The sequence below is a fragment of the Bos indicus x Bos taurus genome, chromosome 26 (assembly GCF_003369695.1).
Source record: "Bos indicus x Bos taurus breed Angus x Brahman F1 hybrid chromosome 26, Bos_hybrid_MaternalHap_v2.0, whole genome shotgun sequence".
Taxonomy (NCBI): Eukaryota; Metazoa; Chordata; class Mammalia; order Artiodactyla; family Bovidae; genus Bos; species Bos indicus x Bos taurus.
In genome coordinates, this window is record NC_040101.1 from 31,064,443 (window position 1) to 31,089,583 (window position 25,141).

The 25,141-nt window shown below is 46.0% G+C and overlaps 1 protein-coding gene across 4 annotated transcripts in view; it reads right to left on the reverse strand.

Moving 5' to 3' along the window:
- Nucleotides 1-3,677: 3,677 nt before the first annotated feature.
- Nucleotides 3,678-25,141, reverse strand: part of CNNM1 (cyclin and CBS domain divalent metal cation transport mediator 1) — a 73,056-nt gene continuing 51,592 nt past the window's right edge. For 2 of the 4 annotated variants that reach the window (XM_027529005.1, XM_027529003.1), the window contains 5 exons: nucleotides 22,371-22,534; nucleotides 9,965-10,121; nucleotides 9,674-9,823; nucleotides 7,509-7,610; nucleotides 3,678-6,315 (listed from right to left, as the gene is read on the reverse strand). In XM_027529005.1, coding sequence (XP_027384806.1) covers nucleotides 6,236-6,315; nucleotides 7,509-7,610; nucleotides 9,674-9,823; nucleotides 9,965-10,121; nucleotides 22,371-22,534 — 653 coding nt within the window. In that variant the 3' untranslated portion in view covers nucleotides 3,678-6,235. The remainder of the gene's footprint in view (nucleotides 6,316-7,508; nucleotides 7,611-9,673; nucleotides 9,824-9,964; nucleotides 10,122-22,370; nucleotides 22,535-25,141) is intronic. The other 2 variants (XM_027529006.1, XM_027529007.1) reach the window with 1 other exon arrangement.

Genomic DNA, 25,141 nt, shown 5'->3' on the forward strand with positions numbered 1-25,141 from the left:
AGTTCAGTGTCTCAGTCATGTCTGACTCTTTGCAACCCCATGGACTGCAGCATGCCAGGCTTCTCTGTCCATCACCAACTCCTGGAGCTTGTTCAAACTCATGTCCATCGAGTTGGTGATTTCATCCAGCCATCTCATCTTCTGTCATCCCCTTTTCTTTCTGCTTTCAATCTTTCCCAGCATCAGGGTCTTTTCCAATGAGACAGTTCTTTACATCCGGTGGCCAAAGGATTGGAGCTTCAGCTTCAGCATCAGTCCTTCCAATGAATATTCAGAACTGATTTCCTTTAGGATGGACTGGTTGGATCTCCTTGCTGTCCAAGGGACTCTCAAGAGTCTTCTCCAACACCACAGTTCAAAAGCATCAGTTCTTCAGTGCTCAGCTTTATGATCCAGCTCTTACATCCACACATGACTACTGGAAAAACCATAGCTTTGACTATATATGGACCTTTGTGGGTAAAGTAATGTCTCTGCTTTTTAATATGCTGTCTAGGTTGGTCATAGCTTTTCTTCCAAGGAGCAAGTGTCTTAATTTCAAGCCTGCAATCACCATCTGCAGTGATTTTGGAGCCCAAGAAAATAAAGTCTTTCACTGTTTCTGTTGTTTCCCCATCTATTTGCCATGAAGTGATGGGACCAGATGCCATGATCTTAGTCTGAGCCACCAGGGAAGCATCTTGGTCCTCATGATTACCACAAATAACCCAGAGGAATCTCATACCCACTCCTTGGGCTGTCTTAGAATGGGAAGTTTCTGGGCCAGGGGAGGGGCACCCAATGCCTCAGCCTGGGGATCACTCTGAGGCTTAGCAACCTTCAGGAGCTCCTGTAGCATAGGTACATGGCACTATCCTATAAATCTTGTTAAGTCAGCAAGTCAGGAACACTCAGTGTTGGGCTGCACTCCACGGGCCTGCAAGCCCTGTACTTACCCAGCCTCAAGACAAAAACAATAAAATTTTACAGTCTTTTTATTTTAATTTTTAAAAAATTAAAAAAAAAAAGGTTGCATTGTGCTGCATGTGGAATCTTAGTTCCCCAACCAGGGATCAGACCTGCACCTCTTGCAGAGGAAACGTGGATTCTTAACCACTGGACTGCAAAGGAAGTCCCGAAAATGCTACAGTCTTGAGGGGCCGATCAAGATTTTAGAAGTCATCAGCTGCAGCCTCTCTCTCCCAATGCAAGGGTCTCTTCTGTGTTGTCCCTGACTCACCACTTTTAACTGGGTTGGGTCGGGGGTTGTGTTCTTTCGATACTTGATGAAAAATCCCATTCTGATGGAGCATTTTCATTAAAGAGGTCTTTTACCTTGATCCAGAATTTGATTTCCATCTACCCTATCCCCTGGCTCCCCTCCTCCCTTCCTTTAAACCACACACACTAAATTTCTGGGTACTTTCTAACTGATGACCTTCCAAATATTTGAGAGTAGTAGTTGGTATTCCTTGCTTTTGCTTCTCCATGTGAAACTCCACCCTCCATGATGCTTCAGTGTTTCCGCACAGATTATGGCTTCTAGATCCTTCACCACCCGGCTGGTTCCCCAGAGTCCTTCAGAGAACTCATGTCGGTGTGTGACTGGGTCTGGAGGATGCGAATGGATATGACCTCACACTCATCTCTCCATTACCTTTCATTTTATCTTCCTTTCTATCAGTATTTGTTCTCCTTCCTGTTTAAAAATGCTTGCCCTTCATAAGGGAATGAGAAAAACTGGAGTCCAGTGATTTCTACCTTCTGTTAGAAGGTAGAAAGACCTTCTGTCTTCCCAAACAGCTTTAAACTGAATTCTCAACAGGGGTGATAGGACCTCTAAGGTGGCAAAGATTGGTTCATGAGGGCAAAAGAAGGTCTAAAATATTAAAGTGGTTTTGTGGCCTTCCAAAGCAAAATCCTACTTGACAAAATCTTATTTCTGGGTATCTTATCAAAATCATAATTTCTCTTGTTGGGGAGAATTTGAATTTAGTATTTCTCTCTGGGGGGATTGCTAATGAAAAACCAGTTGGAAACACTTCTTTAAGCCAAAGTATACTTACCAAAGTGTGCAAATGTTTTTAGCATATAAAGAAGTCCCAATCTCATGAGAATCTGGCCTTCTTAATTCTCTTCTTACATGTCTATTCCCTGAAGTGTGTTCCTTTTTCCCACTAGTGTTCACACGAATGGCCTTGGGCAAGTCTGGGAAAAGCTGGCCTTAGCCAGTTACACAAGGTTCTTTACTGCAGGGCCTCCGTGTGCCTCTACATGTAGGCACACTCGTTTCTTTCTCAAAACCACCCTGGGAAGGAGCATGGTCCCTGTGCTGTGTCACAGTCTGTGAAATAGGTTATGAATTGCTCAAGGTTCCATGGCCAGGAAGTGGTGAAGGCTAGGTGCATGAGTGTTGGGCCGATCCTACCTTTCAAGTTCACATAAAACCCCCAACAAAATAGCTATAAGTATCATTTATTTAAGGCTTCCCTCGTGGCTCAGATGATAAAGAATCTGCTTGCAATGCAAGAGATCTGGGTTTGATCCCTGGGTTGGGAAGATCCCCTGGAGTAGGAAATGGCAACCCATTCCAATTTTCTTGCCTTGCTTGGAGAAGGGAAAGTCTACCCACTCCAGTATTCTGGCCTGGAGAATTCCATGGACAGAGGAGCCTGGCGGGCTATCGTCCATGGGATTGCAAAGAGTCGGACATGACTGAGCAATTAACATCACATCATTTATTTACTGTTAATGAACTTTAGGAGCTTCCCAGCTGGTGCTAGTGGTAAAGAGCCTACCTGCCAATTCAGAGGACATAAGAGATGCAGGTTTGATCCCTGGGTTGGGAAGATCCCCTGGAGTAGGAAATGGCAACCCATTCCAGTTTTCTTGCCTGGAGAATACCATGGACAGAGGAGCCCGGTGGGCTACAGTCCAGGGAGTTTCAAAGAATCGAACACTACGGAGCATGTGTGCACAGTGAACTTTACAGCCTGTGGCAGCTCCTGGGAAGAATCGCAAGCAGTTCTCGTGCAGGTCGCTCAGTAATTGTCCTGTGTGCTGGTTGGAGACGGTAGTAGGTGAGAGATTCCAACCTTCCACAAAATCCATCAATACCTCAGTGACTGCCCACCTGTTGGTTGTCCCCTTGTTCCTGTCTTGGTTTATAACTATTCAATAAGCCCTCCCTGCTCCCTTGTTCCTTTTCCCAGCCTCTGGTTGGAAATCACTGGAATTGGGCTACTTTGGCTCCTCTCCAAAGGGCCTGCAGAAGTGAGCCAGTGTGACCAGCACATTGCTTCAAACGCTAGACTGGATCTGGCCGCTAAGACCTTGAACTTGGAAGGCACCCAGTCCAGTGCCTCGCAAACACAGGGCTCCGAAAAATGCCAGCGCTTCTCATTTTCATCCTCATGCTCGTTTCTTGTCTAAAGTCACACTCTGGCTTCTCATCTGGGTTTTACTTTCCGTTTCTGAAATTTGTTCTTGCAAGATCTTACCCATCTGACATCCCAAAGCAGAGCGCAGGGCTTTCCTGTAACCTTACCTGCAACCTCACACCTGGCCTTGAGAGGGGTGCCTCTTCAGGCAGGTGGCCCTCAGGTAAGGTAATTATGTGTGTGCCTCACCCCACCCTACATCTCATACGAAAACTACTTTGGAACTCTGAGATGCGGGGGCAAGGAAAACAGCCATAGTCCAGGAAAAGGATTTTTATTTTATTTAAAAATTATTTACAATGTATTGAGGCTTCATAAATACTTTATTTCAAAATCCTCTTTTTTTTTTAACCTGAAGAAAATCTTGGGATGGGGTGGGGTAAAGGGAGAGGAGTGGTGACAGGCTCTTTAGGGGTTTTGCAAAGAGACGGGTGTAAAGCAACAGCAGTGACCTAAGGGGTAATGAAAGGAAGACCAGCCAGGCGCAACCCTTGGGTCAGTGGCCAGCTGGGCAAGAAGACTGCATGACTGCAGACCTTGTTTGAAACAGCATTCACCGGTTTGGGTCAGAGGCACCCAGCACCAAGGGCTGACACTCTGGCTGTTTCTACCAGGCAAGGGTAGGTGTTGGGGGTGGGTGGTAGCTGTGTTATTTACGAGAAGTCATGCACTGCTGAGCCTCAGGCAGGGCCAGGCAAAGGATGTGAAGTCAATAACACACTGCTGAGAAAGGCAAAGTCCACTTCCACATGCTGTGCCCCTCCTGTCTGCAGACACCTGCTGGGGTTTGGTGGGGACCCAGTTACGTGGGTGTACGCTGTACAATACCATAGGGTATGCCAAGGACTTCTGACGATTTCCACTTGGTGGGTGCCAGCTTTCGCCATCGATTTGATGGACACTTGGGAAGACCATTTACAACTAAAAATCTGTCTCAAACTACGCAGTATTCACTTCATTCTGCATTGCAGAAACTCTGGGCTGAAAGTTCCACTAGTTAAAATAGTGGATTTTAATACTTTACGGGTCTGAGAACTTTGAGAATCATATGAAAGCTTTACCCTCTGGAAAACACACATAAGAAGGCAGACACTAAATTCTGACAGTTAGGGGTTTCATAGACCCTCTAAGTCCAACAATGGACCCCCCTGGAGTGACGGACCCCAAGTTAAGAACCCCTGAGGTAAATGTTCCCGTGGGTAAGCATTTTCTTTTGAGATGCAAATAACCCAGAGGAATGATCAGTTTCTCCACCCTCTATGTGATTATTGATTGAATGGGTATAGGGAGGTGGGAGTAATGGTTTTGGAGGAAGATGAGGGAAGCCTGAGAATTACATCCCCAGAGAAAAGTTAGGGAATGGTTTTGAGATGAGCACTGGATCACTGGATCCCTGATCGAGGGAACCCAATGGGTGGGATATACATCAGAAAGGGATACAGGTGTCCCAAAGACAACCTTCACTTCCACATTTTCCATAAGGCTGGCTCTGTGGTTTCTGATCAGTTTACTCTTCAAGCAGGTTCGTGCAGTCATCCTGCCATCTGGTGGTCACGCTTGGAATTGCACCTGTCCCAAGTGAAGCGAAGCGAGGTTCAAGTTGCTCAGTCGCATCGGATTCTTTGCGACCCCATGGACTATACAGTCCATGAAATTCTCCAGGCAAGAATACTGGAGTGAGCATCCTTTCCCTTCTATAGGGGATCTTCCCAACCCAGGAATCGAACCCAGGTCTCCTGCATTGCAGGCGGATCTTTACCAGCTGAGCCACAAGGGAAGCCCAACATCAGGTGAAAATGGTGTTCAATGTACCAGCTCTCTCTGGTACTTTATTCAGAGATCTGGTACATTCTCAGAATAAAGTACACTCAGCTGACTTGACGGAGTGGAGAAAAGGGTGGGGGTGGGGGAATGGACAAAAAAAGAAGAGTGATTCTTCCATGTTCCTGTGCAATACACACTGAAGCCGCGTGAGAGCTTGCATCCTTCTTGGCTGACCTGGGCACTCTTTGGTTTGTCATGGCTAAAACTTTTCCACATATATATATATATATATATATATATTTTAAAATGTAAAACCTGAAGTTCCATCTCTGGCTCCCAAATGGGTTTCTCTTCTTCTTGCTCCTCCTCTTCCAGAGCAGATTTACTGATGGACTGATGACTACTAATCAGGAGCCAAAACAGATGTGTCCCTGGGAAATACAGTGACTTGAGGGTCCATCTTACATTCTTTTCATTCCAGCCGAGACACACCTCCCAGGCTGCTGGAACCCTCTTCTAACAGGAAACTGGTCACCAACAGTTTTCTGTCCTGTAACGTCACACGGCAGCATGACTGAGTCCCGCTGCTCTAATGTTCTGGAGAAATTCTTGGTGTGTCTCCCGAACTACCCCTCCTACCTGCTGCCCCAGCCTCCTTTGTTCTCTGCCAGTGGCACCTTTTGAGCTAAGGGAAGCATGAATATGGTGCCAAGGGACACCAAGGAACAGGAAGTGCATCAGGGGTTAGCCTAGAGTGGCATTGTCAGCCTGGGGTCATTTCTTCTGCAGTCCCAGACTGTGCTGTGGACGAGATCATTTCCAGCATGTTCCACTGAGGCACCTCCTTCCGTCACGGCCACCGCAAGGCTCTGAGTCAAACTGGAGGCAATGAGAGAAAATCTGCCACACCGATGGCTAGGGGTGAAGAGGTGGTAAAGAAAGCAGTACGCTCTGTCACCAGTGGGAGGCCTTGGGGAGAAGCAGACGACGGGAGGATGGGTTCTCCCCAGCGCTCTGGAATCTCACGCCCCCAGTGGACGCCAACAGCCCTGTCATGTGATGAGAGGCGTTAAGTTGGAGTTCTCCTCAGAGGTTCTCTCTCCATCTGGTGACCTCTTCCTTTTTCGACCACCTGAAAAACACATTTTCTAAGGGTCAGTCTGTAAGGCTGGGAGAACATGAGTACTCTCTCGGGGGCCCAAGCGCTCTTCAAAATAGAAGCAGGAATGGAGACAAAGCCCTCGATAGTTTGGCAGTAGCCTGCATTGTCTCCAGGTGCTGACATCAGCATATGCACGTCTTGAAGGATTAGAATGCACCTTCCACCTGAGATGACATCTCCAAAAAGCCACACGTCCAGACTAGTACCAATATAGGGAGATTTCCTGGACGGGATCGAGCGAGGCCCACACGGTGTCCCAGGAGCATGCCTCCTCATCCTCAGCTCAAATGGTTGCCAGACACCCTCAGAAAGAAGACTGGTCTCACGGACGTTGATGTCCCTGAGCCAGAGGTGGCGGTGTAGCTGGGAGCCATCCCCAGGGACCTGCACTTTCTAGATCAGAGGCAACCTCCCTCTGCACTGGGGTATGTGGGGGTGGAAGGGTACTCTGTTCCCAGCTCCATTGTTTTTGGAAAGGACTATATTTCACCTTGTTCTCCCTGCCATGGACTTCCTTCCACAGAGGATATTGCTCTCCTTTTTATTGAGTTTCCTGAACACAAATTTTCTTTAAAAGACCAGGTTGTAAGTATTTTAGGTTTTGCAGGCCATTTGGTCCCTGTTGCAACTACCCAACTCTGCCATTGTGGCCATCAAAGACTAGTGGGTTCTATAATCCAACAAAGTCAAAGTGAAAGTGTCTGACTCTTTGCGACCCTATGGACGGTAGCCTGCCAGGCTCCCCTGTCCGGGGAATTCTCTAGGCAAGAATACTGGAGTGGGTTGCCATTCCCTTCTCCAGGGGATCTTCCCAACCCAGGGATCAAACCCAGGTCTCCCACATTGGAGGCAGATTCTTTACTGCCTGAGCTACAGGGAAGCCTCCTTATTTTTTATAGGAATGGGCAGGGGAGGAGGTCAGGATTTGATCTGTGGCCATGGTTTACAGACTCCTGCCCTAGACAACTACCCACTGAATGGCACAGATGCCCAAACTATTGAGGGTGCAGTACCTGCCCAAACCCCATTACAGGTTTCCACAATTGTAGCTCATTAGGGTTCCCAAAAGGAGTCAATGTTTTCTCCTTCAGGAGTAAGATCCTAGCATGTTTTCGTACTAACCAGCTGGTGGGTGGTTTTCATCCTGGTAAAGAAGTACTCACTCAAGGTTCTCAGCAACTTCCTGCCCATGGTTTCCTCCAAGTCACTGCTGCAGGGGCTGGCCTCTGTGTCCACGTTGATATGACAACATTCACTATCTGATGCTGAGAAAAAGAAAAGAAGAAAGAACACAAGCCTTTCCACCTGAACACCCAGGGATCCAGGTAGGGTGTTTTTTGTCAATGTTCCTTGGCAGGTGAAAGCTCAAAACCAGAGCCAAGGCAGTGGTGGCTGTAACATAGAAGGGATGTCCAGGAAGAAAAAGGCTCTAATTACTTAGCAAGAGGCTTTTTAGGGCCACAAAAGGAACTAAGAAACAAGAGAAGAGGAGCAGGAATCCAACTTTCCAAGCACTGTTAGGTCAGACAGAGACGGGAACACGAGCATTTCCACTCAGTATCTGCCAGATAAGAAGCACCTTGGAGGACAGGCCGGGTGTCACCTCACACTCCTCTCCTTGCATGGACCGTGCAAAATCACAGGGCTCAGTAACAACTAAGCTCATGTGCTCTCTTCTTCCACCAAACCCAGGGGGGATTCAGAGAACTGCCCGATCTGAGAGCTGGAAAGGGACCCAGGCCCTGACCACCAATGCCTCTGAATCTCATTGGGGAGGCAGATGGTGTGGTGGACTGGGCAAGTCGTTTCCCTTCTCTGGGCGTAGGCCCTTTTGTGTCATATGAGGAGGATAGACTGGAATAATCTCCAAAGACTGGCCCATCTCCTCTATTCTCATTCCTTTGATATAAACTTCTTGCTACATGTGTTAGCTATTAAAATCAGTGTGCACAGGAGGAAAACCATCATTCTAAATTCAGGTCCTGGAGTTGTGATTATGCATATCCTCGATTTTCTGAGTTAGCTACAAGTTCAAACACGTTGTCTCACTGACTTCAAAAGTCTGTGAGCACTTGTCAGGCCACTGCTCTGGACCTGGGGGATCTCAGACTTGCGGACTGGGGTGGGTCTGGAGGCGGGATGGGTGCTGGCCTTGGGGTCGTTGGTGTAGGGGGCGGCAGAATACATGGAGATGACTAGCTTGATGAGGCAAGCATAGAAGGATCTCAGGACTGGTGGGACGCTTGGAGCTTGGAGCAACACTGCAGTCAAGACAGGAGTATTCAGTGTCTCCATAGGAGGTGCTATGATCTCAGAGATCAGGACAGATCCTACAGATTACTGCTAGTCTCAGGGACTCAAAGAAAGGGAAGAGCCCTGCCAGTAAGAGCAAAGGCTGACCTCAGTTTCCTAATCTACGTGCTCAATTGCTCATTTGTGTCCGACTCTTTGCAACCCCAAGGACTGTAACCTGCCAGGCTCCTCGGTACATGGGAATTCTTCAGGCAAGAATATTGGAGTGGGTTGTCATGCCCTCCTTCAGGCGATCTTCCCAACCCAGGGATTTAACCCAGGACTCCTGCATTGCAGGTGGGTTCTATACTGTCTTGAGCCACCATGGAAGCCCTTCCTAGTCTATAAATTAGGCCTAATAATAACTTCCTAATATTTAGGGAGCACAGTATCAGTACTGTGATGCGCCATCCTATAAATGTTATTTCATTTCTGCTCAAAACTACTTCATGAAGTAGCCACCGTGATTTTTATCTATTAACATAAGGAAGAATTGGTTTCCTTGGATGCTCAGTGGTAAAGTACCCATCTGCTAATGCAGGGAAGTTTGATTCTGGGTTGGGAAGTTCCCCTGGAAAAGGAAATGGCAACCCACTCCAGTATTCTTGCCTAGGAAACACCATGGTCAGAGGAGCCTGGTGGGCTACAGTCCACGGGGACGCAAAAACGTCAGACATGACTGAGCGACTAAAAAACAAACATAAGGAAAGATATCTATTAAGCTAACGGAACCGAGTCTCAGGTTAAAGTAACTTGCCTAAAGTTGCCGAACTCCTAAATGGGGAAGCCGAGGTCTGAATCCAGGTGGAAACCTAGCTAACAGTGTTCTGAGAACAAACTACCGCGGATCTGATGCCTGGGAGAGGCATAGTAAGCCTTAATGTTCCTTCCCTGGTAGCATAAGGAAGTGGGGAGTTTTACGTGGGGGCTCTGGTCCCAGACTTCCCTCACCTGGCTCACCTAGGGCCATACCAGGACCCAACGGCCTTGACCCATTCCCCCTTTACTCCCACGGGACTCAGTTTCCCTCCCTGACCTGCTCTAGCGGGCACAGCGGCAGGGGACAGCGAGAGCTGTTGCGTGTTCTGCTCCTCAAAGTCGGTCATTTCCTCCCGGGTGAAGGCCATCTCCTCCATCCTCAGGTACACGACCTCGCCGGGACTTCTCAGCCCATCTGAGCGGCTGCCTGGGGAGGACAGTAAGTGTGTCACCTCCCTGTTCTGGAGGAGACCTGGGGCTCCCTGCGGACGAGACTGCAGCTCTGGGCGGGGCCGAGGAGGGAGGCGGGCAGTCCCTGGCCGGGCTCATCACCTCCCAACCGGCTTACACGGCAGGCTGCTCCGGTGGCTCAGGAGGGTGGCAGCAGGGTCATCCTTGGGAGTCTGGGGTGTGCCCCGGGTCGTGGAGGCCTCCATGTCGGGGGACTGGGGTGAGCTCTCCATGTGGCAGGCGGTGAGCGCGTTCTGGTACTGCTGCCGTGTGACCTGGAAGATGGAGGCAGAGAGGTGGGTCGAGGTCAGAAGTTGGGCAGACCCCTCCCTGGACCTGGCTCACCTTCCTGAGCTCAGAAGCACCCCCAGTAAGGTTCTGTGGAAGCTTTGGCCTTGGTGGTCTGGGATCCATGTTCTGGGGCCCAGCAGTTAAGGGGCAAAGAGGGAACCCCTTTGCCACCAGCGTTCTTCTGTTCATTTTTATTGGCTCTGGACTCTTACACATGGAGGAACCTTCTCCTGAGACCCAGGAGAGGATGGAAGGCCTTTCAGTGAGCAGGCGGTTGCCCATGGGGAGGTTTAAAACACAGGCTTATGTTGTTGCCAAGGGCCCTCTTCCTAACGGGCAGTCAATGGGGACTCAGCAAGAACAAGATCCCCAACTTGTGTAGAGGCTGAAATAAGAAACCTCCATATGAAGAACATAAACTTTGGCAAAACCACGGATGAAGTCACTTTATTACTACTGTTTTTTCTAATGACTTCCATAATCATATAGGAATCCATTTGATAAATCCTTCAAGAAAGTACTGCCAGGAAGAAGCTCCTTTCTGTAGATGCACTGTATACTTCTTTATATTGAATGAGGACTCAAATATCCACTAGGTTTCCTTTTTTTCCTTTTATGACAGGAAGCTCACAAATTTATTTATTTGCAGTAACAAACTCATTCCTGATAGTATTTGCACCAAATTGGCTTGTAATCTCAACTTTTTATTTAAAACATCATTGAGTTATTTATTTTTGGAAATCCTATGTATTACTGGAAGTGCTATAAATATACTAAAGAGATGGAACTGATGATATGATTTTCAGATGTTGGTGAAGTGCTAATGTTACGCAGAAGAGTTTGCTTTTGCAGACAGACATTGTAATATGAGAATAAAACCTTCCATCCATTCAGTGCATTATGGCTTACAGAGCACTCAGGAATGCGTTATCTCCTTTGGGCACCATGGCTGCAGGGGGGTAAGCATGAGAGGTCCTGTGATGCCCATTTTACAAATAAGGAAATGACGTTCAGAAAGGTTGGGGATTTGCCTAAGCTTTAACAGTTAGCAAGCCTTCAGAGTTCCAGCACTGAGATGTGCATTCTGCTTGGGAAAGTGCTACTCATCCTCAGGGGCCAGGGAGAGGGAAAGCGAGGTGGGACTGTAGAATTCCAAGTTCTCTGAGGAGAAACTCCTCAGGGTCTGATAATGGGCAGGATCTGCCCTTGCAATCTGGTCATTTCAGTTTAAAGGGCCTTTACGCTTGCTGTCCAGGGGAAAGCATCTGAGCTCACCTCTGTACATTGTAAATGCATCTGGCTGCATTAGGCTGCCTTTCACAAAACTTTAGGGGAGGTCCCTCCAAAATTGCTATGTTATTTTGGGGGCCCATAGGCATCAGGTGGGAGAAGACAATGGCAACCCACTCCAGTACTCTTGCATGGAAAATCCCATGGATGGAGGAGCCTGGTAGGCTGAAGTCCCTGGGGTCGCCAAAAGTCGGACACAACTGAGCGATTTCACTTTCACTTTTCACTTTCATGCATTGGAGAAGGAAATGGCAACCCACTCCAGTGTTCTTGCCTGGAGAATCCCAGGGACGGGGGAGCCTGGTGGGCTGCCGTCTATGGGGTCACACAGAGTCGGACACTACTGAAGCGACTTAGCAGCAGCAGCAGCAGGCATCAGATGACTGAAGAGAAGTAGGATACATGGTCTGAGCCAAGGTTATTATCAAAACTCAGTCTTCTAATGTTACCATGGGTTTCTAAAGGTGACGCTTTCTTTGGAGTCTTGAAGTTTCTCCTGGCTTAAACAACAGGAAAATGTCCTAAATGACTCTTGGTAAGCTCAACAAAGCACTTGATATTATTCTATTTGGGTTCTTTTAACTAGTTAGTTTAGATTTGGCTTCCAGTTTAGTTCCCTGGTGACTCAGATGGTAAAGAATCTGCCTGCAATGCAGGAGACCTGGGATCAATCCCTGGGTCAGGAAGATCTGGAGAAGGGAATGGCTGCCCACTCTAGTATTCTTGCCTGGAGAATTCCATGGGCAGAGGAGCCTGGAGGGCCACATATAGTCCATGGGGTCCCAAAGAGTTGGACATGGCTAAATAACTAACACTTTTACTTTTTCACTTTTAGTTAAAGACCAAATGATTCTTTGCCTAAAAACTATGGTGTAAAACACACTGCCTATTCAAGACAAAGGCATTGGGCAATGCCTTGGTTACCTGCTCTAGGGATCTCACAGCCTTGCTTTCACAATGCTTCTCTTTTAAGTTAGAAAAGTCACAAACAAATATGATGTCAACGAAAATGAAAGTTGCTCAGTTGTGTCTGACTCTTTGCCACGCCCTGGACTGTTGCCTGCATGCTCTTTTGTCCATGGAATTCTCCAGGCCAGAATACTGGAGTGGGTAGCTGTTTCGTTCTCCAGGGGATCTTCCCAACCCAGGGATTGAACCCAGGTCTTCCGCATTGCAGGTGGATTTTTTACCATCTGCGTCAAAGTGCCACCTTAAAAGAAATTTGAGAAGGCACTAGCCAAATGTATTCAGCAAATCTCTCCAGCTGCATTTCTAGATCCAAGCATCACTTTTTGTCAGTTCCCTCCTTCTGTTCACCTGTGGAGCCTTTTCTACCTAGCACAGTACTATCCAAGAAAAAGATAATGTGAGATCACATAGGTAAATTTTTTTTTGGCCGAGCAGCATGTGGGATCTAAGCTGCCTGACCAAGAATTGAAACCATGCCTCCTGCATTGAAAGTGCAGAGTCTTAACCACTGGACCACTAGGGAAACCCCCACATAGGTAATTTAAAATTCTCTAGTCGTCACGTTTTTAAAAAAGTAAAAGCAAACAGGTGAAATAATTTTATATATTTCATTTAGCTTAACATATCCAAAATAGCTTCACTTCAATGTGTCACCAATATAAAATAATTAATGAGGAATCTTACATTCTTCTTTGTATCAAGTCTTTGGAATCCGATATGTATTTTACATTCTAGCAAACCTCAGTTTGGATGAGCCACATTTCATGTGCTCAACAGCCACCTATGGCCACTGGATTCTGTATCAGACACTGACGGTCCAGCAGATCAACTAGATAGCTCTGCCCAGTTTCGACAGTCCAGCCTGGCACGGCCCCAGTGTCCCGCTGCTTGCCAGCACAGAACCTCTGGTCCGGCTTAGCCCCTCTTTTACATTCCTTGAGTGCGCCATGCTCACTTGCCTCCCATACCCCTTCCTTCCTTCTCCCTCTTGGCCTTGCCTTCACTCACCTTTTATTCCTTCCTAATTCTTAAAGGCCCAGTGCTTTCTCCAGGCAATACAGTGCTTAAAGTGTCATAGGATTTCATAATCAGTTAGATGCTACCCTGCATTGGTCACTGTCGTTTGACTTATGGTTCTTTTCCCCAATTACATTTCTTGAGTACAGCTCATGGTGCCTAGAACCATCGTTAACTGCTTACCAAATACTTACTGATTGGCACCAAGCGAATGAAACCACTGTTCAAAGGACACCATGTTCTTATTCTCTTTTCACTACTGTAGCTACCATTTCTTAGCAATAGCTTGAGTTCAAGTTGTCTTTTACTGTAGCCAATTAAGAACCCAGTTCAGTTCAGTTCAGTTCAGTTGCTCAGTCGTGTCCAACTCTTTGCGACCCCATGAATCGCAGCACGCCAGGCCTCCCTGTCCATCACCAGCTCCCGGAGTTTGCTCTAACTCATGTGCATCGAGTCGGTGATGCCATCCAACCATCTCCTCCTCTGTTGTCCCCTTCTCCTGCCCCCAATCCCTCCCAGCATCAGAGTCCTTTCCAATGAGTCAACTCTTTGCATGAGGTGGCCAAAGTATTGGAGTTTTAGCCTCAGCATCAGTCCTTCCAATGAACACCCAGGACTGGTCTCCTTTAGGATGGACTGGTTGGATTTCCCTGCAGTCCAAGGGACTTGCAAAAGTCTTCTCCAGCACCACAGTTCAAAAGCATCAATTCTTCAGTGTTCAGCTTTCTTCACAGTCCAACTCTCACATCCATACATGACCACTCAACTGTCCTCTAAATTACAAAAGAAATGGAGATCAGTTGATCTCGAAACTAACAGGAGTTAAAGGTACCCTTTGGGACATTTTGACTTAGCAGTCAATGCGTCCAGAAGTTCACCTTTCAGCCAGAGTGATGTTTCCAATCCTCTTATGGTGTTCTGCTTACATTTTCAACTCTTGGGTGGTTTATTCATCCCTCAAGGGCTTCTCTGGTAGCTCATTGGTAAAGTATCCACCTGCCAGTGCTCGAGATGAGGGTTCAATCCCAGGTCAGGAAGATCCCCTGGGGAAGGAAATGGCAACCCATGCCAGAATTCTTGCCTGGGAATCCCATAGACAGTAGAACCTGGCGGGCTACAGTCCATGGAGTCCCAGAAGAGTTGGACACAACTTAGTGATTAAACAGCAACAGAAATTAATTCCTCAAAACACAATTTTGCAATTTAGAGATTCTGCCTCCAGATGGTGATGGGGCATCTGGGCCATGGTTACAATTCACTATATAATGTCTGCCAAATATTCTTAATTTAAAGATGATATTAATATTTATGGAATACATTAAAGAATTCCTAAAGATTCTTTGGTACCTTCATAACTTATTAATGCCTATTAATCATGGCTTTGGGACTTTCCCAGTGGCTCAGTGGTAAAAAATCCACTTGCACTGCAGGAGACTTAGGAGACGAGGGTTTGATCCCTGGGTTGAGTTGATCTCCTGGAGGATGGCATGGCAACCCACTCCAATATTCTTGCTTGGATAATCCCATGGTCAGAGAAGCCTGGTGGGCTTCAGTCCGTAGGGTCACAAAGAGCTGGACATGACTGAAGTGACTGAGCATGCACGCACGCACACACACACAAACACACACAGACACAATCATGGCTTTAATACCTTTCCCAGATACTCACTGGATATTGGATATACCTTTCTTTCTAATTTTATATTGAACTCAAATTACTCCTGGACTTAATGAACAGTTCTAGAAGTTAGTCTGTTGGACAGGAAAAGCCTCTGCAGCCAGTCACAGGGGCTTTGGCCAGTGAAATCACCCCTGAGCTTTCTCAAAAACTCTCTTTGTATTAAAAAAAAAAGGTGGGTTTGAGGAGGTGAGTAAAAGAGCAACCTGAACATGGCCCTAAAAGTCCATTCAGTCAGGAGAAAAATGTCATCTTAACTTATATTAAAAAACAAAACAGAAAAATCAAACCCTTATGTTAAACAAGAGCTTGAACTTACAATGTTCCCTTCCGTAGAACAACCCATTGCAATTGAAGTTTTTAAGTGACTTGAACCACAAGTTGAAAGAGATTTCTGAATAATACTTTACTAGGTTTCTAGCCTTCCCTAAATTTCTACTTCTGACATGTAGCTTTCTCAATTTCAGAATATCTAGGTAGACAAAAGGACCATGTGCAGTGATGCCCTGCTGCCCCAGTCACAGCAAGGCCCTCTGGCCTGAGATAAAGGATAACACCTGTACCTGAAAACTGACCGCGGATTTGGAGTTCTCAGCATGCCACTGGCTCACTGTCAGGAAAGAGACATTCCTTTTAAGTTCCCTGTTATTTATAGAATGTTCCATTTGTTTTTAGGAGTGGATACATGAGCTATGTGAGATCAACTGTAAGTTTTAGGAAAATCCTTACAAACTTAGTGTAGGGTATTCATCCTAACAGGGCTTCCCTGGTAGCTCAGATGGTAAAGCGTCTGCCTACAGTGCGGGAGACCCAGGCTCGATCCCTGGGTCGGGAAGATCCCCTGGAGAAGGAAATGGCAACCCACTCCAGTACTCTTGCCTGGAAAATCCCATGGACAGAGGAGCTTGGTAGGCTACAGTCCATGGGGTCGCAAAGAGTTGGACACGACTGAGCAATTTCTCTCACTCACTCATTCATCCTAACACATTCCATTTTGAGGAATAGCTAAATCCATCTCCTAAAAGTGCTCTCCAAGCTGTGCACTCCCAGAGATCTTTCAGAAAACTCTGGGCTTATCACAGTTGCTCATTACACATGACACCTCAAAATTTCCTTCACTTTTCTCTCCAAAGCCTCATATGGATTTTCTCGACTTATGATACAAATGGTGTATGGACTAGATGTTTGTGTTCCTCCAAAACTCATACGCTGAAATTCTAACTTCGAAGGTGATGACATTAGGAGGTAGAGCCTTGGAGGTAGTTAGGTCATGAGCAGGGAGCCCTTATAAGAAGGAAGCCTGCTTCCTCTGTCTCTCCCTCTCCCTGCTCCTTCCCACCATATGAGGATACACAGAGAAGACAGCCATTTTCAAACCATGAACTGGACTCTCACCAGATACCACTTGGATTGACCAGCACCTTGAACTTGGAGATCCAGCTTCCAAGAACTTCGAGAAATAAATGTTGGTGGTCTGAGTCACCCAGTCTATGGTAATTGTTATAATAGCTAAAATAGACTAAGACAAGTGGAAAGACATGAGAAACGAACTGAACAAAAATTCCCAATGCACTTAAAACAGAATCCAGACCCTGTGCTCTGGCCTAAAGATGCCAGGTAACACTGCTACCCACACTCTATTCCCAACTCAGATCAGCCTCTGTCTGCACATAACATGCCAGGCCAAATATCCTCGGACCACCAAACTCTTTCCTGGCTCTGTCATTTCTGTCTTGAACATTCTCTCCACAGCCCCTTCCAGGTCCCAACAAAAAATGTCCTTTTCTCAGCCTGCTCTAATAACCATTTCTAAAGCAGCCTCCTCGATAAGTCGCAGCATTGGCACTCGCCCAACACCTCATCACCTGAGCTGGTCAGACATGGGAAGAGCACAAAACGCAGGCCCAACTGAGTCTGCGCCTCTGAGGACTACCTGAGTGCCTGAACCTGAGCGGCTTGGACCTGGGAGGTGCATGCAACCCAGGGCCAGCCTCGGATTGTTCCCGGCCGAACAATCTAGAGCATGAGCAGTGTGGCCAGGGAGGCTACACGCGCCATGAGCGGGGGCAGACCCAGTGTGGCTGAGGCACTGTGAGCGCACGCCAGTGTCATTTGTTTGCAGCATCCCTCCCTCCCTCCCCACAGCGCGACTGAATAAAGAGAAGAAATACAGCTCCACCCACCAGAACACCGACACAAGCTTCCCTAACCAGGAAACCTTGACAAGCCACCTCTACATACCCACACACAGCGAGGAAACGCCACAATAAAGAGAACTCCACAAACTGCCAGAATACAGAAAGGACTCCCAAACTCAGCAATTTAAACAAGATGAAGAGACAGAGGAATACCCAGCAGATAAAGGAACAGGATAAATGCCCACTAAACCAAACAAAAGAGGAAGAGATAGGGAATCTACCTGATAAAGAATTCCAAATAATGATAGTGAAATTGATCCAAAATCTTGAAATTAAAATGGAATCACAGATAAATAGCCTGGAGACAAGGATTGAGAAGATGCAAGAAAGGTTTAACAAGGACCTAGAAGAAATAAAAAAGAGTCAATATATAATGAATAATGCAATAAATGAAATTAAAAACACTCTGGAGGCAACAAATAGTAGAATAACAGAGGCAGAAGATAGGATTAGTGAATTAGAAGATAGAATGGTAGAAATAAATGAATCAGAGAGGATAAAAGAAAAACGAATTAAAAGAAATGAGGACAATCTCAGAGACCTCCAGGACAATATTAAACGCTACAACATTCGAATCATAGGGGTTCCAGAAGAAGAAGACAAAAAGAAAGACCATGAGAAAATACTTGAGGAGATAATAGTTGAAAACTTCCCTAAAATGGGGAAGGAAATAATCACCCAAGTCCAAGAAACCCAGAGAGTCCCAAACAGGATAAACCCAAGGAGAAACACCCCAAGACACATATTAATCAAATTAACAAAGATCAAACACAAAGAACAAATATTAAAAGCAGCAAGGGAAAAACAACAAATAACACACAAGGGAATTCCCATAAGGATAACAGCTGATCTTTCAATAGAAACTCTTCAAGCCAGGAGGGAATGGCAAGACATACTTAAAATGATGAAAGAAAATAACCTACAGCCCAGATTATTGTACCCAGCAAGGATCTCATTCAAGTATGAAGGAGAAATCAAAAGCTTTTCAGACAAGCAAAAGCTGAGAGAATTCTGCACCACCAAACCAGCTCTCCAACAAATACTAAAGGATATTCTCTAGATAGGAAACACAAAAATGGTGTATAAACTCGAACCCAAAACAATAAAGTAAATGGCAACGGGATCATACTTATCAGTAATTACCTTAAACGTAAATGGGTTGAATGCCCCAACCAAAAGACAAAGACTGGCTGAATGGATACAAAAACAAGACCCCTACATATGTTGTCTACAAGAGACCCACCTCAAAACAGGGGACACATACAGACTGAAAGTGAAGGGCTGGAAAAAGATTTTCCATGCAAATAGGGACTAAAAGAAAGCAGGAGTCACAATACTCGTATCAGATAAATTAGACTCTAAAACAAAGGCTGTGAAAAGAGACAAAGAAGGTCACTACATAATGATCAAAGGATCAATCCAAGAAGAAGATATAACAATTATAAATATATATGCACCCAACATGGGAGCACCGCAGTATGTAAGACAAATGCTAACAAGTATGAAAGGAGAAATTAACAATAACACAATAATAGTGGGAGACTTTAATACCCCACTCACACCTATGGATAGATCAACTAAACAGAAAATTAGCAAGGAAAAAAAAAAAAAAAGAGGTGTGTAAGGCAACTGGAAATTTAAACATCACTGGATATTTGATGATATTAAGAATTTATTCTTAAAAAAAAAAAAAAAGAAACCAATATTCATTGCAATACTATTTACAATAGCCAAGAAATGAAAGCATGAATAAAGAAGATGTGGTACATGTATACAATGAAATATTACTCAACATTAAAAGGAGTGAAATAATGCCATTTGCAGCAACATGGATAGACCTAAAGATGATCATACTAAGTGAACAAAGTCAGAGAAAGACAAATACATATGATATCACATATGTGAAATCTTAAAAAATGATATAAATGAACTTATTTACAAAACGGACAGACCCAAAGACATAGAAAACAAACTTATGGTTCCCAAAGAGGAAAGAGGGAGAGGGATAAATTAGGGATATTAGATTAATAGATACACTCCTATATATAAATCAGAAAAGCAACAAAGTCCTACTGTATAGCACAGGGAACTCTACTCAGTATTCTGTAATAACCTATAAGGGAAAGAATCTGAAAATAATATGTGTAACTGAATCATTTTGGTGTATACCTGAAACTAAAGAACACTGTGAATCAATTATATTAAAAAAAAAAAACCTACAAAGATCCAAGAGAAGTGCAAAACTCAATTGTTTTTTTATCATATGTCATATTAATTTTACTCCATTACAGTTTACCATATAGTTTCACATATGTTAAGCAATTGCTTTCAACAGCTTACATAGAAGACAGCATTTATCCCTGCATCTCAGAGGAGGAAACAAAGTCAGAGAAGTGAACTCCTAATATTTATCCAAATAAATGTTAGTGGAATGGAAATTAGAGGACCTTCTAGTTCTTAAAAAAATGTGTTTCCATTTCACAACAAATCTTTTTTTACAAAAGGTTTGGAATGGTGGTGGGGAGGGAGTTTAGTATATTGCAGAATATCAGAATTTGGAAAGGCAGAATGGAGAGACATTTAAAAATTGAAAGAAGTGATTTTAAGATGAATAAAATTGCTATTAAGGCAGTTTAGCAAATCTATCATGCAGATAAAAAAAAAAAAAAAAAAAAAAAGCAGCCTCCTTGCCAACTCTGCCCAGGCACTGTTTATCCCATGATCTGATTTATTTCCTTCAGAGCCTTCATCACTCTCCTAAATAACCTAGGTTACTGATGTGGTTACTTGTTTATCACCTTTCTCCTCCTATGAGCCTGGAAGCTCTAGAAAAGCAGGAACTTGCAGTCTTGTTGACCACAGTATCTTGTTGATGCCTAGACAGTGCTGAGCACGAGCAAGTAGTCAGTAGCTACCTGTTGAGCCACTGACTCATATCATGACATTCAATTTCTTTTCCCACAAACCATGTGCCCAGTACTACCAACCACTGAGTTAGCACAGCAGAATTTCTCTCCTCCCACTTTTTCTTACCTCATTTCTGAGGACGGTCTACAATTACAGGGCTTCAGGGCTGGAGGCAAAAGGGAGCAGAATCGTGGGCTGTGGTTTTCTGAGGTTCAACCTCATTGTCACGATAGACTAGTTAAAGTGTCCACAATCATACATACCATGCATACTGTTGGATTAGTTACTAAAGCACTTTCCCCTGGCTCCATCAGCTCTGATTTCCCTGAACTCTCTCAAAGCCCAGTGACTTGAGGGCTTGGACTCTGGAGACAGAGAGACTTAATCTTGCAGCTTGCAGCTTGGTTCTGCCACTTCCCAGCTATGAGATGTTATACTCCTCAAACTCCCACGTGTATGTGTGCTGAGTCACTTCAGTTGTGTCTGACTCTTTGTGACCCCATGGACTGTAGCCTGCCTGGCTCCTCTATCTGCGGGATTTCCCAGGCAAGAATACTGAAGTGAGTTGCCATTTCTGTCTCCAGGGGATCGTCCTGATCCAGGGATCCAACCAGCATCTCTTACGTCTCCTGCATTGGCAGGTGAGTTCTTTACCACTAAGACCACCTGGGAAGCCCCCCACAAGCTCCTACTTCATCTATAAAGTGGGGATGACAGAGTACCTACCTCTTAAGGTGGTTGTGGGACTAAGTGGATAATTCAGATCAAGGACTTAAAGTGCGTGGCACAGGGCACGCCACCAACAGTCATTACCCCAGCCCATTCCACAGGTACAGCCCCTCCTCTGGTAACTCTCCAGGGTTACTTTTATCAACAATGTGTATTTTAGTTCAGGGTGTCTACAGAGTCATGGAACACAGAAAGCCAGTCAGCACACACCACCCTCAAATTATCAGGGTGAGTGTTCTGAACAGAAGGAAAGGACCTTTCCCCACCTTTGTGATTCAGCACACCCTCATCCCCTGTAACCGGGACGACAGTCACCGAGTGAGCACGTTGGGTGTTCAGCTGGACTCAGGTAAATGGGTTCCCTTCTGATCTCAGGCCAAGTGTGTAATGATTTGTGGAAGGCTAGCAAACAAAACCAACAACATAAAACCTATCAAAGCAAGAGAAAGCAGGAAATCTTAGAATGTGTTTGTCTAATATTAAACTCAATGAGGGGTATGAAGAAACAGCTTTCCTTAATTACAAGGTGATAAGCATTGCTGCCTCTCTCATACTTGCAAAGTGATTCTCTTCAGATAGCTCAGGGACAGGGCAAGGTGGTATGATAATTACTACAAAGATTTTCAGCTCACAGACTGCATTGTGTTTTAGATTTCTAGATAATAATATGTGAAACCTGATACATATGTAAGATCATAGCTGGGATTCCCATGTGGCTCAGTGGTTAAGAATCTGCTTGCCAATGCAGTAGATGCAGGCGATGCGGGTTTAATCCCTGGGTCAGGAAGACCCCTGGAGGAGGAAATGGCAACCCACTCCAGTATTCTTGCCTGGGAATCCCCACAGAAAGAAGAGTCTGGTGGACTAGAGTCCGTGGGGTCACAAAGAGTCAAACACCATGGAGCATGCATGGAGGCACTGGGAAGCCACTATACATGACTATATTGTTGTTGATTAGTCTCTAAGTTGTGACCAACTCTTTTGTGACCCTATGGACTGTAGCCTGCCAGGCTCCTCTGTCCATGGGATTTCCCAGACAAGAATACTGGAGTGGGTTGCCATTTCCTTTGCCAGGGATACGCTCTTATATGCTTGGTTTATTAATCCCCTGCAAATGTATCTTGAATAAACCACATCAACCTTGTGCCAATGATGGGGCAACTAAAGGAAACAGTCCTGCTGGCAACTTCTCTCAGGCAAGCTAATTCCCTATCTCTTCCTGCCTCAGTTTCTCCACATGAAAAATGGGGAGACAGTCAGGAACAACCAGGGTTCAAATGAACAAAGGAACGACAATAGTGACAAATAATGAACAGAATAAAACTGACTGGAAAAAAAAAAAACAACAACTGACTAAAACCAGGGCCTTTGGAAAGCCGAGGTATGGGGAACGGGGAACAGAAGGGTGCAGGGTCGGGGTGGGGGTGGGTCCTCTGCAGAGTTACCTTCACGAACTGCACGTCGCTGAGGATGTGGACCGAGTAGTCGGGTGTGTAGAGGTTGTTGCTGCTGCTGCACAGCTGGGTGTTGCTCCCCCCAAAGTCGCTGCGCTCACGGTTCGGAGACTCCGAGCGGTTCAACCCACTGCAGCGGGAAGGGGACCGGTTTACTGCAGACAAGAGAGGAGATGGGGGAAAGGCAAGGAGGGTGGGGTGGGGAGGCAGTAGTGGGAGGAGAAGGAGGGAGAGAGAGGAAGGGGTGTGGTTTACTGAGGTCCCACAGGACATTTAGGTTATGGCAGCATGGGGCCCTCACCTCTCCCCGCAGAGCCCAGGAAATGCCCTGCTGCTCTGTTTCTGAGTATCAAATTCAGACCTCGGGGCTCCACGTGGCTCAGGCTCCTTCCCTCCCCACGACCTCTACCAGCGAGGAGCTGGGTGGCCCACTGCCCTTCTTGGTTCAGGGGTAAGGAAGGGAAGGAGATGAGGACCCCATTGTGAATGTGGGTGGCTACCCCAGACCATGAGACCCTTTATTTACCAAAGTGAGTTATTTTATATAAACTCCATTCACAAACCTTCTTTTAGAAAGGCTGAAGCCTTAGGTTTGCCCTAAAAACCATCTGCCAAGCACAGATAACCAGCCCTCACTGTGGTGAAGCATTTCAGAGGGAATATCAGGCCTGCCTCCAGGCAGGGACCAGCAGAGGCCCACAAACCATATGGATAGATATTTAAATCACATCAATAAACTGTTAAAATATGCTCTACACTTCTCCTTGACAAATAACACCGTCCTGACAACCTAGTAGGCCAGGTCAGGCTCCTTAGAGTTTTGTGCCAGAAAATAGGCTGTAGGGGGAGACCCTGCCCTGCCCTAGGGCTTCCCGGCCTGGTCTCCTAGAGCTGTCTGGGTGGAAAATTCAGGATTCTTGTATCTGAAATATGGTCTAGAAGGAAAAACACAGCTCTGGGTGGTACATCCCTTTGGCTCCACGAACTACTCACCCCGCAGAGAGGAGGTGGAGCTGGGGAGGGCCAAAGTGGAGCCCCCTGTGGGGTGGTTCTCAGGCAGGGCTTTCTTTAGGCTCACAGGCGGGAGGCTGGAACAATGCTCCAGGCCTTTGGTCAAAGGCCTCCTGAATATTCTGAGTCAGTCTCTCTTTCCATTTTCAAGAACAATTTCTTGGGAACATTCAATTATGACCGTATCACTTGGTTTCAAAATGGACTGGGAACTGCCCTCCCAGGATCAATAGAAGAGAGGTTCTAAGGTGACTTTAGCATTACCTCCACCACAGAATAACCCTGAGTGAGACTGCAAAGCCCTTTCCACCGCTCTGCATCCCTCTGACACCACTCTGCATTTCTTCCCAAGAAAGAGAAGTGGGAAGCTGTGGCCTCTCCTGACACAGTCAGTTCAGGGGCGCCAATGAAGAGCCTGATTGTTAAGAGATTAGGCTCCTTGGTTCCTTCAGGGAAGAATTTTAGGAATTTAATTCTGTTTCTTAAGATAATGCTGCCATCCATCAAAATGATTAGCATCTCTTTGGAGTGACTTCCGGTCTGATTAGCTGTCAAGCTGTTACTGTTGTGGAAAGATTAAAATGACAATATGTTGAATCATTTTCTCATTAGAGCCAGAATAATCACTGCCTTGATCAGAGTATAGAATTAAGGGTTCTACCTTCAGTGTTTGCCTTCTCAGTTAAGTGTCATCCGCATATACACTGTTACTTGAACCAGAAACCTGGGAGTCTCCTGCGACTCCTGCCAATCCATCAGCCCCACATCAGGTCTCTGTTTCGGCTCAAGTCCCAGTTACCGTCACTCTTGCCTAGACCACAGTCTGGTCTTCCCACTTATAATCTCATAATCTGTTCTCACCTCAGCTGTCAAAAGCACATTTTCAAAACACAAATCAGGGGACTTCCCTGGTGGTTCAGTGGTTAAGAATCTGCCTTGCAATGTAAAGGACACAGGTCAATTCCTGGTGGGGGACTAGGAACCAAGACCGCATGCCACAGCTAGAGAGTCTGTGCGCTGCAACGAAAGAGCTTGAGTGCCACAACTAAGACCTGATGCAGCCAAATAAATAAATGTTAAAAAAAATACACAAGTCAACTTCCAGTTGAATCTAAGCCCCCATGACTTGACCCTAAGCACTAACCCCACCACGGCTTGACCCCTGCTTTCCCATCTGATCTCCTCCTGGGGCTCCCTTCCCACCATGCTTGTTCTGCTCCAGCCTACTGGCCCCCTTGGGGATTCTCAATCATGTAAGCCTCCCCCACCTCAGTAGATGCCATTTCCCCTTCTCCCTCCTGCTCATTTTACCCTCATGCCCCCTTTTCTCCCCTCATTTTACCCCCCAATCCCTGCACTCACTTTTCAGTCATTCAGTTCAGTCGCTCAGTCGTATCCGACTCTTCGCGACCCCATGAATCGCAGCATGCCAGGCCTCCCTGTCCATCACCAACTCCCGGAGTTCACTCAGACTCACGTCCATCGAGTCAGTGATGCCATCCAGCCATCTCATCCTCTGTCATCCCCTTCTCCTCCTGCCCACAATCCCTCCCAGCATCAGAGTCTTTTCCAACGAGTCAACTCTTCGCATGAGGTGGCCAAAGTACTGGAGTTTCAGCTTCAGCATCATTCCTTCCAAAGAAATCCCAGGGCTGATCTCCTTCAGAATGGACTGGTTGGATCTCCTTGCAGTCCAAGGGACTCTCAAGAGTCTTCTCCAACACCACAGTTCAAAAGCATCAATTCTTCAG